Here is an 18,712-nt window from a genome sequence, read left to right as displayed (position 1 = left end):
CTTGAAAGCACAGAGGGTAGGTGAGAATTACAGTGTGATGTATGGAGGGAACTATGGACAACAGAGAGGTAGGCAGAGACCAGGTCACAAAAATGCCTTGTATTCTGTAGTTTTGAGCTCAGATTTTTATCTTGTTTCCTGGGGAACCACGAGAGAATTTAAACAGGGGAAAGTCCTGGTCACATTTTTATTTTAGGTAGGTAGTTGTGTAGAAAATAGGTTTTGTTGGAGGTCTAGGACTGAAGTTGGAAACTAGTTAGAAGGCTTTTGCCTAAGTCCAGGTGAGAAATGGCTTAGCTAGTTTAGTAGTTTTAATAAGGAAAATAGCAGTGAGCCATTGTTTTGGTGTATTTTTCTAAGCTCTATTCAGATAGCTTGTGTTGAGTACATAATATTTATTAACTAAAGCAATTTTTACCTCTAATTATTTAACCAACATGCACCTTCACTTCTGATTATGGAGATGATAGATGGTGAACATTCTTTCTTGTCCAAAAATCGAATGCTGGTATTAGTAGTAATAAAATTAGCCTATACTTCCCTACCCGTTTCCTAGAGAATGCTTTTCTGTATAGTGGAACAAATTTAGTTTCTTCAGTTTGAAGTTTTTCTAAGTCAAAATAATAAGGATGTGTGTGTGTAACAACTGGTTGTTAGACTAGAAAAAGAAGAGTCTTCCTTTTAAACAGATTTAGATTTTCTTAACCCTAGACTGTAACTCAAATGTAGCCTGAAAGGCTGAGGCCCTAAAAGGATGTGACAATAGCCTATTTAGAATTCTTGAAGTACCTGTTGTCAGCACTGTCTCAGGATCTTTACCTCGTGGCTAAAGTTTGCTGCCTGCCTGCTGCTCATTTTGTTGTCTAATGTAAAGTTGGGAAATGATTCCAAGAATCTCGTTTTCTCCTGGGACACTAATAAGTTTTATTAAGAGAAGCTTCTTTCTGTGGTCCATTACTTCCTATCAGGTGATCTAATTCCTGTAGACACACTGTAGATGATTGATAGGCAAAAGTGGGAAGTTGATATACTTTTTTTTTTTTTTAAAACATTAACAGATTTCCTTCCAAAACTAAGGTGTCCAAATAAATTGTTTTTACTTATCTTTTATTTCTTGGCTTCTAGAGTTATGTGGTCAGTTTATATAGCTGGGTCCTTTCAGCACATTGTTCAGCTTGAGACTTGGTTTAGCACTTTTGTTTTAATGCTTTTTCTGATATCCTTTTCCCTTCCTGCGGGGACTACTAAAATATGGGAGGTATTTGTGAAAAATAAATGGAATTAAACAGATTTTTTTAGTATATTGTGTCATTTTATTTTGAACAGATTTTAACATGTAAGTATATCTGAAGTTCTGCTTAATCATTTTCATGTCCTTCTGTAGCTTTAACTTTTCGTTCTATATCCCTAACGTCTGAAACTTTCTTTAATATGTTTGTTTCTCTAAACTAAACACTCCCAAGTTGAAGAACATTATTGGGCCTTAGACACAACAGGAACCAGGAATTCTCTTGCTCTGTATGTTATCTTTCTCCTTTCTGTGTACCTGTTTCCTGTTTCTTTTATATTTCAGTCTGGAGTTTCTCTGTATGTAAGGAAATATAGCCCTCAACAGTAACTGGGCTTTATTTCTTATAAATGTAATCACTGGAGATAGACTGATTTTCAGGGTGCCAAGTCTGACTTAGGTCAGATATCACTCCTTAAGCAGTTGACTGGGAGTGAGGAGGAGCAGCTGGGGCTGGCCTGGTTTGAATGAGATGCCTGCCTTGGACCAATTGTCTGTGGTTAGGATTATATAAGAAAATGGCGTTTTCCCAGCCATGTACAAGGAAAGCATGAGGAATGTTCCCAAAAGTGGGATGCCAAACAGTTAAAACAAACAAACAAACAAACAAAAAGATAAAAGAAAAACTACTCTATTTTCAGAATACTTATAGCTTGACTCATAGTTCTCACAGAGATTTGAAGATTTTTTTCCCCATCAGATAAACAATATTCTTGGGGAAAATAGTATACTCTAGGTATCCTGTACCCTGATCCTATCTTTAGTGAAAAGGCTAGCTTATTTCCCAGTTTCCATGGTTCATCAAATTCTGTTTTTTCTGTCAGCCATACAAGAACAGTGTACAAATTAAACTATTAATTTATAGTTAACAAATACTTATTTCTGAATGCAATATACTGAGTTAGAAGCCATAGGACATAAAGAGAAGTAGAGGGTATGAGCTCAGTTTACTCAAAGTCGGTCTAGAGAAAAATGAGAGGTTGGTTATGATAGATGTATGTTTCATTAAAGACAGCAAAATTTTCTGAGTTGTGTTTCCCTCTGTTCCTTTCCACAATTGTGCCCTGCTTTCTTACCATGGCCACATATGTGCGTAGAAAACCTAGAGAAGAGGTAGACATTTGAACACAAGTCTCATCATGTTCAAAAGGTATCCTGTTTCCTATTAATGCTAGATCATTACTACCTTTGTAAACAAAGAATAGCAGTAACAATTCCAGCTTTGTATGTGCAGAACTATCAAACATCACCATTTTAAACTTTTTTATAATGGGAGAATACTCAGGTTAAACATAGCTATTGACCACATTATTCTTCTTACTTTCCCTCCCAAGGCCCAACTAAAATGACAGTAGAAACATTAAAAATAATAATAATTATAAGGACAATGAGAATAGGAGAGAGACAGTAGTATACAGGAGCTCTCAGTATATGTTTGGAGAGTGGAGTGGTGAGAAATGACACCTGACTAAATGGAACAGAGAGACATCACCTAAACATTTGCAGAAGGTAATGTCTGTGGGAAGTGAATTTCCCTCTAAAAACCTCAGAGACTCAAGATTTAGAGGCACACAGTACTGTAGGAAAAGGGGAGGGGAGGAGGGGATATCCAGGATGAAAGGACTGGGAATTAATTGAAAATTTTCATATAAAGTGTCAAAGACTCCCCAGGACTCATTCCTCTTTTACCTCTCCAGCCATACAAATACAGCCCCATCCTGGGGATGGAGGGAGGATATTTGCATTTAGTTCAGGACAAATTAAACCAGAGAGGGCCCTATTCTTTTCACAGGAAGTTAAAGGTTAGAATAAAAAACATGGATTCAATAAAAGCCAGCATATAAAACTCCTTTCTCTGCCCTGTTTTCAGAATACTTATAGCTTGACTCATAGTTCTCACAGAGATTTGGGGATTTTTTTTTTCCCATCAGATAAACAGTATTCTTGGGGAAAATATACTCTAGGTATCCTGTACCCTGATCCTAAATTTAGTGAAAAGGCTAGCTTATTTCCCAGTTAGTTCTTTAATACTTTTCTATATTATTAGATAGCAAAAGATCACCAGACATTTAAGGAAAACTCTTATATATATAAGAGTCCAAAATAATTGGGGAAATTTTTAAAAGGCATTTAGCCACCCATGTCAATAATGTCAGAGACTTAGGAGGCTGAGGCAGGCTCTTGATAAAAGTTACTGAGGCTGAACTTGAACTTGTGATCCTCCTATCTCAAAAAAGAACTGCGGTGTGACTCAGTGGTAGTGATTGTCTGCATTCAATCCCCAGTACTACCAAAAAATAAAAGGAAGAAAGAAAAAAATTATAAGGGCATTTAGAAAAACAGACAATGTAGAGAGAAAACCAATCTCAAAACTCAGACTATACATACACATATACTGTATAATCTTCAAAGAAGATAAATTAAACCCATGAAACAAGAATACTTAGAAAATAATGAGAAATAATTATTAGCAATTCAATATATAAGATTACCAGAACAGGAGCTAGGGTTGTAGCTCAGTGATAGAGCTCTTGCCTAGCTATGTATGAGGCACTGGGTTTGATTCTCAGCACCACGTATTAATAAATAAAATAAAGGTCCATTGGCAACTAAAAACAATATTAAAAAAAATAAAATAAAGGCATTGTGTCCATCTGCAAATAAAAATATTTTTAAAAAGATTACCAAAACATACAAGAGATATCAACAGGAGGATGAGTGGAAGATAATCAAGAAAATGTTCCCAAAGAGTTAAACAAAAATATGTCAATGGGGTCAGATGATGGTGGCACATACCAGTAATAATCCCAGTGACTCAGGAGGCTGAGGCAGGAGGATCACAAGTTTGAAGCCAGCCTCAGCAGCTCAGCGAGTCCCTGTCTCAAAATAAAAAATAAAATGGGGTTGTCGGGTACAGGGTTCAATAGAGCCACATCCCCAGCCCTATTTTACATTTTATTTAGAGACAGGGTACCAAAAAAGCAAAAGCATGGAAAAGATGAGAGTTTCAAATTACTGATAATAAACAAATTAGAGTGAAGAAAATATCAAAGAAATAATGGAAAAAAAATGTCCCAGATCTGAAGAATATTATTTCCAGATGGATGTGACTCACTGTGAACTCAGCTCAGTTAATGAATGAAGATCACAGCATCCTCAAATTTTATAATACTACAGATAGGACAGTGAAATATTGTGCTTCTAGTCAAGGTGGAGCAACAGGGACTGGATTTATACTCCCACCTAAAAGAATTAAAGTAATGGAAAAAATATACAAAACAATGGTTTTCAAGACAGTGAACATCAGCCAATTAAGAAAAATGATTAAAAAGAAACAAATGAGGTAAGCCCTACCATTGATTGAGCTTTCTGCCTGGAGAGTTTCTAGACTGCAGCACAGGGAGAGGGAAATTGGTGATCTCTTTGAGATGAGGAACAACGCAATTAAATAATTGGATTTATAGCAGAGTAGGCATTAAAGAAGAAAAGATGAGTGAATTTGAAGATAGGGCAATAGAAACCCTGCAAAACAAAACAAACAGCATTGTGGGACAACCTCTGGAAGAGTGACATATGTATAATTGAAGTCTTGGAGGGAGGGGTGAAATACTTGAAGAATACTTTAAAAATAATGGCAGAAAGCTGGTGGTGGGGCTGGGTTTGTGGCTCAGAGGTAGAGCGCTTGCCTAGCATGCATGAGGCACTGGGTTTGATACTCAGCACTACATAAAAATAAAATAAAGGTATGTGTTCACCTACAACTAAAAATATACATTTAAAAAAAAAATAAAGCTGGTGGTGTAAGTGGTACAGCACTTGACTACCATATGTGAGGCCCTGAGTTCTGTCTCCCAGCATCGGAAAAAAAAAAAAAAAATGGGAAGTGGGATTATGAAAACTAAAAAAAAAAAATTACCACCAGCACACTGTACTTTATTACAAAAAATGTTTAACCAGGTCCTTCAGACAGAAGGAAAATGATGTCAGGTGAAATGTGGGTCTATACTAAGAAATGAAAAGCATTGGAATAGGTTAGTTTGTTTGTTTTCATCCCGGGGATTGAACTCAGGGGCACTTAACCACCGAGCCACATCCCAGCCCTATTTTGCATTTTATTTAGAGACAGGGTCTCACTGAATTGCTTAATGCCTCGCTTTTTTTGCTGAGGCTGGCTTTGAACTTGAGATCCTCCTTCTTCAGCATTATGAGCTGCTGGGATTACAGGCATGCGCCACTGTGCCTGGTGCTTATATTTTTCTCTTAACTAAATATTTTTTAAAAATAATCATATTCTTAATGAAGTACTGATACATCCTATAACATGGATGAATTTCAAAAATATTAAGTAAAAAAAAAGCTATTTGCAAAAGACCATGTATTATATGATCCCATTTATATGATTAGATAGAATAGGCAAATCTTTGGAGACAGGAAATAGATTAGTGATATCCCTAAGATTTGTGGTGACATAGGCGATGGAATGGGGAGTAATGATCACTGATGGGTACAAGATTTCTTCTGCTCATGATGTAAATATTCTAGTTAGAGTGTGATGATGGTTGCAAAATTAAAAAATGTACTAAAGCCATTGAATTATAAACTACATAATTATATTGAATTATGTAGTTTAAAAAGCTAAAATAACAACAAAGGTGATGAAAGGAGATGATAAAAAAAATACTCGGTTAGGGCTGGAGTGGTAGCTCTGTAGGAGTGCTTGCCTAGCATGTGTGAGGCAATGAGTTCAATTCTCAGCACCACATATTAAAAAATAACAGTAAAGGACAAAAATTTTTAAAAATTTGGTTAATCCAAAAGAAGGCAGAAAAGATTGATAAAGTAGTCCTACTACATGTTCTCTACAGGAAATTCGCTTTTTTACATCCAGCCATAAGATAGGTTAAAATAAAAAGTATGCTAAAACTGGGGGTATAGCTCAGTGGTAGAATGCCTAGCATGTTCAAAGCCCTGGGTTTGATCTCCAGTACCACAAAAAAATAAGGGCTACTTATGTTAGCATCATAAACTTGGCCTGACTCTGTATCAGACAAATTAGATTCTAGAGCTCAAAAAATATTGTCAGATTAAGAAAATTATTTCATGATAGATCATTTAGATAAATAGCAGCTAAACATGTACTGCTAACAGTTTCAAAAAACATGACATAAAAATTGAAAGGATTTCAAGAAAAAATTGACAAATCCAGTTATAACTTGAGATTTTAATACACTTCTTTCAGTAATTGATAGAATAACTAGATAGAAAATTGGTAAGGATTTAGAATATTTGAACATAACAACGAACTTGACCTAATGGATATTTATAGAACATTCCATGCAGTAACAGTTAGAATCCATAATTCTTTTAAGTGTACATGGAACATACACCAAGATAAATCATATTTGAGGAAATTTAAAAAAAATTCTCAATAAATTTAGAAGGATTTAAACAATATAAAGTGTATTATGTGAACACATGTAATTTAATTAGAAATTAGTAACAGGAAACCCTCTGAAAATATTTGGAAAGTAGATAAAACACTTCCAAATAAAGAAAGGATATTTAGAAAACATACTGAATGAAAGTGAAAATTAAAAAACATCAATATTTGTAAAATATCTAAAGCTGGTCTGTTGTTATGGCTCAGTGGTAAAGTGCTTCCCTAGTATGTGTGAAGCACTGGGTTCCATCCTTAGCACTACATTAAAAATAAATGAATAAAACAAAGATATTGTGTCATCTACAACTGAAAATAATTTTAAAATAAGAGATCTCTAAAGCCCACTTGGAGGAAGTTTTACAGTATTGGAAAAGAAAGAAATTTCAAATCAATGACTTTAGCTAAGCCATCTTTTTTTTTGGATACTGGGGATTGAACTCAGGGGCACTTGACCCCTGACCTATACCCCCAGTCCTATTTAGAGATAGGGTCTCACTGAGTTGCTTAGTGCCTCTCTTTTGCTGATGCTGGCTTTGAACTTGCAGTCCTCCTGCCTCAGCCTCCCGAGCTGCGCTCAGCCCACTGCACCTGGCCAGCTAAGCCATCTTCATAAACTAGAAGGGAATAGCAAATGTAATCCAAAATAAGCAGAAGAAAGGAAATGATAAGAGTCAAAGCAGAAATCAGTGAAATGAAAGAAAAAGTAGTAAAATCATGAAACTAAAAACTGATTAATTTATAATACCAATAAAATGAATACATTTCTAGCCAGACTGGTGGAGGAAGAGAGAAGATAAAAATTACCAAATTGAGAGAGAATGAAAGAAGTAGATCCCATCTCTGCAGATTTTATGGATATTAAAAAGTGAAGGTATAGTTAGGTACAGTTTCACATGCTTATAATCCCAGCTACTGGGGAGGCTGAGGTAGGAGGATCCCAAAGTTTGAGGCCAGCTTGGGCAACTTAGTAAGAAGTACCGTGGCAGAAATGTGACAAAAGCTGTGATAGATCTGTACTCTGTAAACTGTGACGCTGTAAAACATTTCTGAGAGAAATTCAAAAAGTCCTGACTAATGGAGAGATTCGCTGTTGTCATGGATGAGAAAACTCAGTGTTAAGAAATCAATTCTTTCTAAATTGTTCTATAGATTCAGACAGTTTCAATCAAAATCCCAGCAGGCTTCTTATAGAAATTTAACAAGATTATTCTAAAATTCATATGGAAATGAGGCAGACCTGAAATATCCAAGTAGTTTTGAATTAGAAGAAGAAAAAGAGGAGAACAAAGACAGGATGATGAATACACTGTGTACGTAAAGTGCTTATTAAAAATGACAGAAATTGAGGCAGACTGGTGTTGACATAAAGGTGTGGATAAGCAGGTCATTGTAACAGAGCAGGACATTCAGAAATAGACCTACACATATATCAGCTGCAGATTCAAGCAGAGGAATTTGGGGAGGGAGAAAGGGAACTAATGTGTTTGAATTTACAGAGAATGTAATTGATAGGTGTGGGGTATAAATGTTACATAAAGTACAAGAGTAGGATCATTCCAAAACTGGCTAGTTTTAAAATACAGCAGTTGTTAAGTAAGAAGGAGGGATTAAGTTTGTGCTATAAAGAAGTGGTCTCCAAACTGTTTGTCAGGTCCCCACATCTTTACAACAGTATAGGTTACTTTACCTCATTTACTGGTTTCTGCTCAGACAGTATTTTAAGGAAATTGTCTTTCCTTGAATAACTTTATTCCTAATCTGTTTTAGGAAAAATGTCAACATATGATTATAAGTGCCTTTATTAACCTTGTTTAAATACTTTTTTTCTTTTTTCTGAATGCCTTCTAGGAAGTAAAAAGAAAGAAAAGGAACGGCCAGAGATTTCGCCTCCATCTGATTTTGAGCACACCATCCATGTTGGCTTTGATGCTGTTACTGGAGAATTTACTGTAAGTTTTACCTCGTTAGACTTTGTTTATTATAGCACTAGAACATCACTCAAACTTTTTCCTGTGGTATTAACTTCGAAGTTAACTTTTCTGCCCACAAGTTAATTATTAGTTATTATTGCTTTTTCTTATAAGTGTTAGCAGTAGTGTGTGTTTTTTCCCCTAGGGGAGCTGAGCCTATTAGTTATAATTATGCAGAATAAATATAGGAAAAGTAGACCTTTAGAAAACTAGACCAGTTAGAATTTACTCAAATCTAAAAGTATGTGTATTGGTTTGTTTTATGTATTTTGATATTTATCTTTGAAAATTAATTTTATTAGAGCAATTCAAACCACAACTCATTTCTGAATCTCTTTTTGTTAGGGCATGCCAGAGCAGTGGGCTCGATTGTTACAGACCTCCAATATCACCAAACTAGAGCAAAAGAAGAATCCTCAAGCTGTGCTAGATGTCTTAAAGTTCTATGACTCCAACACAGTAAAGCAGAAATATCTCAGTTTTACTCCTCCTGGTAAGACATCAGATGGTGGTAAAAGACTGAATCACATGGAAAATTGTAAAGCACTGCTAGATAAAAAGATTATTTCTGGAAAAATAAAAGGCTAAGCTGTATTTCTTGTCCCTGCTTTCTTCTGTATTGAATCTGCTTTTTGTTAACTATCCGGTGGCTCTTGAACATCATCTGGAGTCTGAGGATTACGTTACTGTCATAGTTTGTTAGAAATGGAACTGGATGTTTTAAATTTTTTCCAGATTTTTTTATACATTATAATTAAATGTGATAGTGTTATTTGTTGTTACATGTACTTGGGGTTTTTTCCTCCTCACTGCTTTAAATGATTTTCAGTTTAGAAGGAAAAGATGTAGATTTATAGACATCTTTATGCTAGAGATATGTTTATTGTCAGTGGCATGGAAAGAAGTTTTGCTATATAAATGCATAGACCTTGAAGTAAAAAATGGTTTTCCACTCAAAAATTGAAATAAATAAAAAATGTAAATACATAAAAATAAACATTATAACTAAAAGGTTTATACCTCAGAATTAGAATATCAGTGGGTAAGAATTGGAATATACTGGATTTTTAAAAATAGTTTGTTTAAATCAGCATCAGAATCAAGTCCACATGGTGCAGTTGGTTGAGCGGTCCCTAGAATGTCTTTTGGGATTTAGTTAGACTCCCCTTCCCCATGCTGGTTCTCTTGCTTTCTCTTCCTTGCATTGTACTTTAGAAGATGCAAATCATTTGTCCTGTTTCTCTCGTGTAGATTTTGCCATTTACACCCCCCAGGATATTATTTTTATTTAATATGTTTCTCTGTCTCTAAAGTCATATATCTAGTTTTTAAAAATAATGTAATTATGTAAAAATCATATGTGGTTTGAGTTAACTGTATTTAATATGTTTATATCATCACAGAGATAAAGGCTATGTTCAAAAAAGAAGTAGACTTCTTTGCAAGTAATATTAATCTTGATCTGTTTTACTTTAATCTGGTATATCCTTACTAAAAGTTCAGACTTCTAGAATTTTTGTGTCAAACAGTAAGTAAGTTGCATTTTTAAAAAGAAACAAAACTTATATAAAAAAATCTGCTTTTCGCAGTTGCCATGTTTGAATGATGGTTTTATATCCCTTGTTCCTTGGTAGGCTATTCTTTGGAGAAACTATCTTAAACAAGAAATGTTTTATTTTATTTTTTTTAGTTGTCGATAGCCTTTTGTTTTATTTATGCGGTGCTGAGAATTGAACTCAGTGACGTACACACACCAGGCGAACACTCTACCACCGAGCCATAGCCTCAGCTTCAGCCCCTGAATGTTTTATTTTTAAAATAGATTGATAGTCATAGTTTTCCTTACATTTTAATAACTTCACTTAAAAAGTATAATTTTCTTACAATAAAATTCACCCATTTTAAGTATCAATTCATGTGTTTTAAAAAAGTATTTTTGAGGTTTCATTAAGATTTGAGAGTTATTAGCTGAGTTCTGTAAAAATTATTATTTATATTACTGTTATTGTCATTTTTCTCAGGAGGTAATTCAACTTAAAATGAAATCAGGTTAAGAAATTTCACTTGCTCCTCTTTTATATTATTTTTCTTTTTGTCATATAAAAGTTTTCTTTCTTGAATTGCTAACATACTTTTCTTTTTTCATATTCAGAGAAGGATGGCTTCCCTTCTGGAACACCAGCAGTAAGTTCATGATTTCTTATTGTTCTTATTCTAATTTAGGTTACCAAAACCAAATTTTTATTTTGCTTTTTAAAATAAATTCAGCCATCAGAGGTAAATAACTACTATGTTTGTAAATAGTACTCAAGAATATTTATCATATGTTTATTTCATATACTTATTTTTCCATATTTCATGAAATCACCTTTACTCTTTAATTGATTATATTGGAAGCAATAAGGTTTAAAAATTTAAAAATTAGCTATTGAGAAAACAACTTCTTGAAGTATGTTTAAAAAAAGAGAGATGGTCACATTTTAACCTTTTTATTATACTGGCTTGTCTTCCTTTGCTCCTGTGATGAACACAGCTTAACACCAAGGGGTCAGAAACATCAGCAGTAGTAACAGAGGAAGATGATGATGATGAAGAGGCCGCGCCTCCTGTCATTGCCCCACGACCAGATCATACGAAATCAGTGAGTGATTGGCTAATGACCTGGTGTGTGCATCTGTGTATGTATGTGTTTCTAAAAACAGCTATTTGCATTTGACTTTCAGTAATTATTTCAAAAAGCCTTCAAGTTTAAAATATTTTAGTACGAGAAAATTAATTTAAGATTGAATTAAGAGTTTTACTTAAAGAGTACTCATCAAAAACTACTTTTTTGAAAAATAAAAATCTAATGGCTGCTTTAAAATTAGAATATTTAATTCACTGGGTTTTATCTTTTTTTAGAGAGAGAGAATGTTTTTAATATTTATTTTTCAGTTTTTCGGTGGATACAACATCTTTTATTTTATTTTTATATGGTGCTAAGGATCAAACCCAGCGCCCTGCGCATGCCAGGCGAGCGCGTTACCGCTTGAGCCACATCCCCAGCCCCTTCACTGGGTTTTTAAATTAATTATTGTTTAATTTTTTTAGTTGTAAATGAACACAATATCTTCATTTATTTTTTTTATTTTTATGTGGTGCTGATGATCGAACCCAATACCTCACTCATGTGAGGCAGGTGCTCTACCACTGAGCCCCCCAGCCCCAGCCCCTGGGTTTTTTCTTTCCATGTTTTGCCCTCTTTCCCAGAGAGGTCATCCATTTATCTGTTTTTTTCTCTGTTTCATAATGTGGGTAACTCTTCTATCTAAAACTTAGATCTTTCCTCTTCCCCAGATTATGTACTTTATTTCTCATTTTGACATTTCTCTCAAAGCCTTGATGGCATTCTAAAGACAGTTGAGAGTGAAATTCCTCCCCAGCTGAGGGAGAATTTCAGCAGTAATGAGCTCAGATGGAGCCAGGGAAAGAACTACTAAGGGGGCTGGACTGTGATGTGGTGGCTCCGAGAACTGCCATTGGATCCCATCTCATGACAGATGGCTGAGTTTTCAATAATCCTTACAACTGGCTCTTTGAAATGAAAGGGAGAGTAGGTATTATATTTGTGTAAAATGTTTTATAGAAATTAGTAATAGTTATTTCAACAACAAAGTTTTATTCTTTTGCATTTTATTCATCTTTTTTATTAAAAACATTTTTAAACTGAGCTGCTTTTTTTACTGTGTTGTTATACTATTTTATTTTTTTTAACTTTAAAAAATGTTTTTAGTTGTAGATGCCTTTATTTTATTTATTTATTTTTATGTCATGCTGAAGATCAAACACAGTACCTCACAAGTGCTAGGCAAGCACTCACTGTACCACTGAGCTACACCCCCAGCCCATTTTACTATTTTAGATCTAGGTACACATAAATTTTATTCATGGACCTACTGTTTTGCTAGTTATAGTTTTTTGGTGTTGTGGATTGAACTCAGGGGCATCTGACCACTGAGTCACATTCCCAGCCCCTTTTTTAACTTTTTATTTTGAGACAGGGTCTCACTAAGTTGCTTAGTGCCTCACTGAGTTGCTGAGGCTAACTTTGAACTTGGAATCCTTCTGTCTCAGCCTCGTAAGTCCTTAGTATTACAGGCTTGTGCCACTGTGCCTGGCTGCTAGATATACTTTTAAATAAATTTATTCTATGGCAAAGAAAAATGTTTCACACTTTTTTTCAATACATGTTTTTTTGTAGTCTGAAAATATTGCATTCTTTAGAACAAAAAGAGATAACAGTTTTGTGTAAAAAATTAGTGTTCCAGTAAGAATATCTAAAAATCTTTTTTTTTCAAATCTCAGTAATGAACTATATCTCTGCAGATTTATACACGGTCTGTAATTGACCCCATTCCTGCACCTGTTGGTGATTCCAATGTCGACAGTGGTGCCAAATCTTCAGACAAACAGAAAAAGAAGACAAAGATGACAGATGAAGAGATTATGGAGAAATTAAGTATGTTACCTATATTTTACATTATTTTATAAAAACAAATATTTTGTAGATGGACAGTAACTTCATTTTATTTATTTTTTTGTAGTGCTAAGGATTGAACCCAGTGTCTCATACATGCTAGGCAAGTGCTCTACCATTGAACCACAACCCCCACCTTATGTTATTATGTAATTAATTTATTAATTTTCTTAAAACATATGACCCAAGTATGGGGATATAGCTCAGTAGTAGAGCACTAGCCTAGTGTAAGTAAGGTCCTGGATTCTATCGCTATCACTGCAAAAAAAAAAAAAAGACCCAGTTGGATTGTAATATATGCTTATTATTTTGCCTCAAGGCAGAAAGAAAAATTGTTTTTTTACAGAAATAGGTGCTTCAATTAAAATGTAGTGAGCTGGGCATGGTGGCACATGACTATAATCCTAGCAGGAGATTGCAGAGGATTTCAAGTTCAAGACCAGTCTGAGTAACTTAGTGAGACCCTGTCTCAAAATAAAATATAAGAAGTGCCCCAGGATTCAACCCTCAGTACTTCCCTGCCAAAAAAAAAAAAAAATGTGAAGGCAAAGTAATATTCAGTTTGTTTGTTGAAACATATTATGTATTGATAGTGAAGTCAGTCCCTTTGAGAGCAGTACTTCTTTTCTGTGGGCCAAATCTGAAGGATATGAACATGGACACAGTTGCAAACCTTATCAAAAGAGGTTGTATATATTTGTCCAAACCTATAGCTTTTCAAAATAGAATGTGTAGTCATAAAATATATTCAAGGGAAAAACACTTTTCCCTTTTAATTTTAATAACTATCAGTGGCCTGAATCAAGCATTACAAATAATGTAACAGTTCCAGGAAGGGGATTACAAGGCTCCAGTAACTATAGTTAGAAAGAACATGTGACATAGAAGGATCAAGGAAAAATACTGTAAAGACAGGTTATTATAATCACATGTTCTACATTAATTTGTTCTCGATTCCTTAGTACTTTCCAATATAAAACTGCTTTGACTGTGGTATCCTATAGATATTTATGTATATAATAGACCTTATCTTACTTAGGAGGGCTGCTGCTTTAAAAAAATGAACTAGAATAATAGTTGTGGCTATTCATTTGTGACCTTTAGTTATCACATCCCCTATCTTTTTGCCCTTAGCTTCTTGGCTTGAACTTAAGTGGCTAACTTGAAATTGAGTACCTATATAAGATTATGTATGTGAGTTTCCTGATATGTCCCTGTCTTCTTTTATTTTAACTAAGTGAAAATTTAATGTGATTTTCTTATGTTTTGACTTACTGGTCATAGAATTTAAGTTTTGATCTTTTCTTAATTATGACTTTGAACATTCCTAAAATACATACATAATTAGTTCATATTAGTAGTAGGTGATTTCCTAAATATATTAAAAGAAGATATACTGAAATAGTCAGAAAAGCCATTTAGGGTTATTTCATTTGGATATCATTCATTTATTATTACTGATAGTAAGTAGTTTCATAACTTATCACTGTGTGTAATATATGCAGTGTGGTAGAAAAGTAGAGTGACCAATTTCCCAGGAATTACCAAGTTTTTGTTTGTTTTGGGTCCTGGGGGTTGAACCCAGCGGTGCTTTACCACCGAGCTACACCCCAACCTTTTTATTTTTTGTTTTGAGACAGGGTCTCACTGAGTTTCCAAGACTGATCTCGAGTTTATGATTCTTTTGCCTCAGCTGAAATTGCCATTTGTAAAGCTGTATATCCTGAGAATCCCCTTAAATCTCAGGCAGACTAGAACAATTGGTTGTTCTGGAATGTCATGATTTTTGAGAAAGTATTTAGTTAGGAGTCCTAACCTAATGGAGAGTATGTGTTTTCTTGTTTCGAATACCTTTTTGCTTTTTTTTTACTAAGTTTCTTCAGTGTTTTGTTTGAAAAAAATTATTGTTGAAATTTGATGTTTGAAAACCAGTGTTTTAAAATCAGAGTTTATTAAAAGAAATAATTATACCAAAATTAATTTGTGTTTAAAATGTTCAACTGAGCTTTCAATGTTGTTTTTGTTTAAAATAGGAACTATTGTGAGCATAGGTGATCCTAAGAAAAAATATACAAGATATGAAAAAATTGGACAGGGGTAAGTGTTTATGATTGTATTGTCATAATATTCACTATTTACTGGGTATTCAGCATGATCTCTCTTTTCCCCCTGACATTGAGCGTTCACTGTATTCTATGAGTGGTACCCTAGGGGATTTGTGTAAATACATAATGTAATTGTTAAAAAACCCTACATGTCAGCAATGACTTTACATTATTGTTTCTTATTAAATATTATTTCTCATAGATGGTAAGGGATTATTAGATGGAAAAGTTGTCCATAACATATTTAAAAGACAATTTTATTGCAGGATTATAGGCCATAAAAACATTCATTTGGGGCTGGGTATGTAGTTCCATGTAGAGTGCTTGTCTAGGATACATGAGGTCCTGGGTTTGATTTCTGGCAATGCAAAAACAAAAGCAAAGCAAAGCAAAAACCCACACATGTATCTGGGCATGTTGATGCACACCTATAATCTAACTCAGAAGGCTGAGTTAGGAGGATTTCAAGTTTTTAGCCAGTTTCAGCAATTTAGTTAGATCCTAAGATAAAAAGAACTGGGAGTAAGCTCAGTGGTAAGGCACCCCTGGGTTCAATCCCCAGTACTAAAATTAAAAAATAAAATTAAAAATAAATAAATAAATGAATGAATGAATGTTTTTGAATCATATCATTGAGTATTGATCTTTGAGTCTGCCAATCAGATTTTGTTTAGTAATTTGTTTTTAAACTATACTAATTAAGCTCTTTCCTCTATTGCTTGAAAGCAAATGAACATCTTGAATTTTTTTTTTCCCCCCGGTGGACACAACATCTTTATTTTTATGTGATGCTGAGGATTGAACCCAGTGCTCTGCGCATGCCAGGCGAGCGCTTTACCGCTTGAGCCACATCCCCAGCCCCAACATCTTGAATTTTTAATGTTACTAATCTCTACAAAATGTTCTGTGGATTTAGAAATAATTGGTGGGATTTAGAATGAGAATTTTTGGAAACTTCCTTTTGAATTTCTTTTTAACAACTAAATTCAATTCAGCACTGATTTTAATAATAAAAAATTGAAAATCATCTTAATATTTTGAACATATAGATGTTATATATTGAATAATTAATAATGAATAAGACTAATACCTATGTATATGGATAGGTATCACAAATCCAGTTGAATATATTTGTTTGTTTGTTTATTCATTTATTTATGGTTCTGGGAATTGAGCCCAGAGGCGCTTTACTACTGAGCTACATCCCTAGCCCTTTTATAGGTGTGTGCCACCACACCCAGCCAGGTGAATTTTAAAAAAGCAAATTGCAGAGAAATACATAAACTGAAACGTCATAGTATACAAAAATGCATGGAAACGATGCTCATCTAATACAGGATAAATAAAAAGGACAGGTTACCATTGGGTGGAGGGAGAATGCTGAAGGAAAAGGCTTACTGAGAATTTTCAAGTTTATTTGCAGTTCTTTGTTTCTTAAGCAGGGAATTGTATTCATGAGTATTTGTTATTTTTTTTATTTCTTTTTTTCCCTATATTTTTGTAGGCCTGAAATATTTCAAAGTAAAAGTTTTGTCCAGAAAGATGGCCTCCTCTTTTCCTCTTTTTTTTTTCTTTTGGTTCTTAAGATGTTGAATCTTAAGTGTTCTTTCATCCTTTTTCAATTGTAAGAAGGGTAAAAAATTTTAGTCTTTGGATATTATAAATGGCAGTGATTCGAAACCTTAATTCTAATTGTGTCTTTTCTCCCCTAGGGCTTCTGGTACAGTTTTTACTGCTACTGATGTGGCTCTGGGACAGGAGGTAGCAACTTTTTCATACTTCTAGATGTTATATTAGCTTTTTGTGTAGGAGAAATACTAGATAAAGCTAAGCATAATCAGTAGGAATATATTTTTTAAGTTAGATATGTTGTAAGAATGAATCTATGTCATTTTATAGCCATTCTCACATTAAGGGGAACAGAGAAGGAATTATGTCATGAATAAGCAAATATTTAAAAAAAAATATTTTCCCAGGTTGGAGTGAAAAGAGGGTTAATTCCTGGCACTGTATTGACCTTAGGTTGGTTAATCAACTTCAGGATAAATCTGAACATATTTAGGGTCCATATAGTGTATAACACTGTGCATAGGCAGTGTGCAAGTGAAAATACTACTTGTTTGTCCGTTAAATCTTACTAAGTAATATTGTGTGTTACTATAAATTATTAACTGGTTGGTGTTTGTTACTTTCTAAGATAATTAGGGAAACCATTGATTTTTTTTTTTTTTCCTCCAATTCTATTTCCCTTATAGGTTGCTATCAAACAGATTAATTTACAGAAACAGCCAAAGAAGGAACTGATCATTAATGAGATTTTGGTGATGAAAGAATTAAAGAATCCCAACATAGTTAACTTCTTAGACAGGTAAATATGTTTGAGATTCTTTTAAATATGGGGATAAAAATATGGAAATTTGTAGTCTCATGGTTTGATGGAGGCTATCCACTTTGAAGTGTCAATACCGAGAAATAAACTTAAGAGAGAAAGAGGAGAGGTGAAAATAGCATATTCCAAGTTAGAAGGTCATTTTGCTACAGGGATATTACTTGGCAAGAGAGAGAAGGCAGCTAAATGAAGGACTTTGCTGATGGTGTGTATATTCGTGCAAATGATCAGAAGCTGAAACATTAAGGAATGGTCAATTGGGATTCATGTTTTAACCCACAGAGGTGACTAGCACACAATTCTTAAACTTTTAGATCAGTTTTTATTTCAAATGCTGTTCTTTGTGGGCAAATTGTATGTTTATGAAAAGTGCATGTAGTTCAGATATTGATGTGTTCTTTTTTTAAACATTTTTTTAGTTGTAGATGAACATGATATCTTTGTTTTACTTTTTTTTTTTTTAATGTGGTGCTGAGGATCGAACCCAGTACCTCAGGCACGCAAGGCAAGTGCTCAACCACTGAGCTACAACCCCAGCCCCAGACATTGATGTTAAAAAAACAAAAACAAAAACAAAAAAACAAAACAGAATGGAAAATTAGGTATATTATTCAATTTTTTAAAAAGTGATTCACTTGTATGAATGAAAGACAACTAGTAAAAATATGATACTAGTGTCGTATTAGAGTTACAGGTGATTTTCTTCCATATGTAAGTTTGTTGAAGATGGAGAAATGATAATATATTTTGAGACTTTAGCCTTAATTATGGGGTCTGTGTTCGTGAAAATAAACTTTTCAGGTACATTTCTCTGCTTTTTAAAATAGTATTTCAAGTCATCATATAATGCTCGTTAAGATAAGCCATAGGCTTTGAAATCATTAGAACTTGACTTTAGATGCTGACTCTGTCACTTACTGTCTGAGTTACATAACCTCTCCAAGCCTTTGTCCCTGTGTCTGCAAAACAAGATCAATAATCCTTACGTTAGGGTTATTTTGGTT

General features: G+C 34.0%; 1 protein-coding gene across 1 annotated transcript in view; it reads left to right on the top strand.

Moving 5' to 3' along the window:
- Positions 1-18,712, top strand: part of Pak2 (p21 (RAC1) activated kinase 2) — a 74,712-nt gene that overhangs the window by 40,167 nt on the left and 15,833 nt on the right. The window contains exons 3-10 of the mRNA XM_027935930.2: positions 8,577-8,677; positions 9,044-9,191; positions 10,851-10,882; positions 11,232-11,339; positions 13,064-13,196; positions 15,248-15,311; positions 17,032-17,080; positions 17,575-17,687. Of these exons, the coding sequence (XP_027791731.1) occupies positions 8,577-8,677; positions 9,044-9,191; positions 10,851-10,882; positions 11,232-11,339; positions 13,064-13,196; positions 15,248-15,311; positions 17,032-17,080; positions 17,575-17,687 (748 nt within the window). The remainder of the gene's footprint in view (positions 1-8,576; positions 8,678-9,043; positions 9,192-10,850; positions 10,883-11,231; positions 11,340-13,063; positions 13,197-15,247; positions 15,312-17,031; positions 17,081-17,574; positions 17,688-18,712) is intronic.

This window comes from Marmota flaviventris, chromosome 8 (assembly GCF_047511675.1).
Source record: "Marmota flaviventris isolate mMarFla1 chromosome 8, mMarFla1.hap1, whole genome shotgun sequence".
NCBI lineage: Eukaryota > Metazoa > Chordata > Mammalia > Rodentia > Sciuridae > Marmota > Marmota flaviventris.
This window is presented reverse-complemented; position numbering and strand designations above follow the sequence as displayed.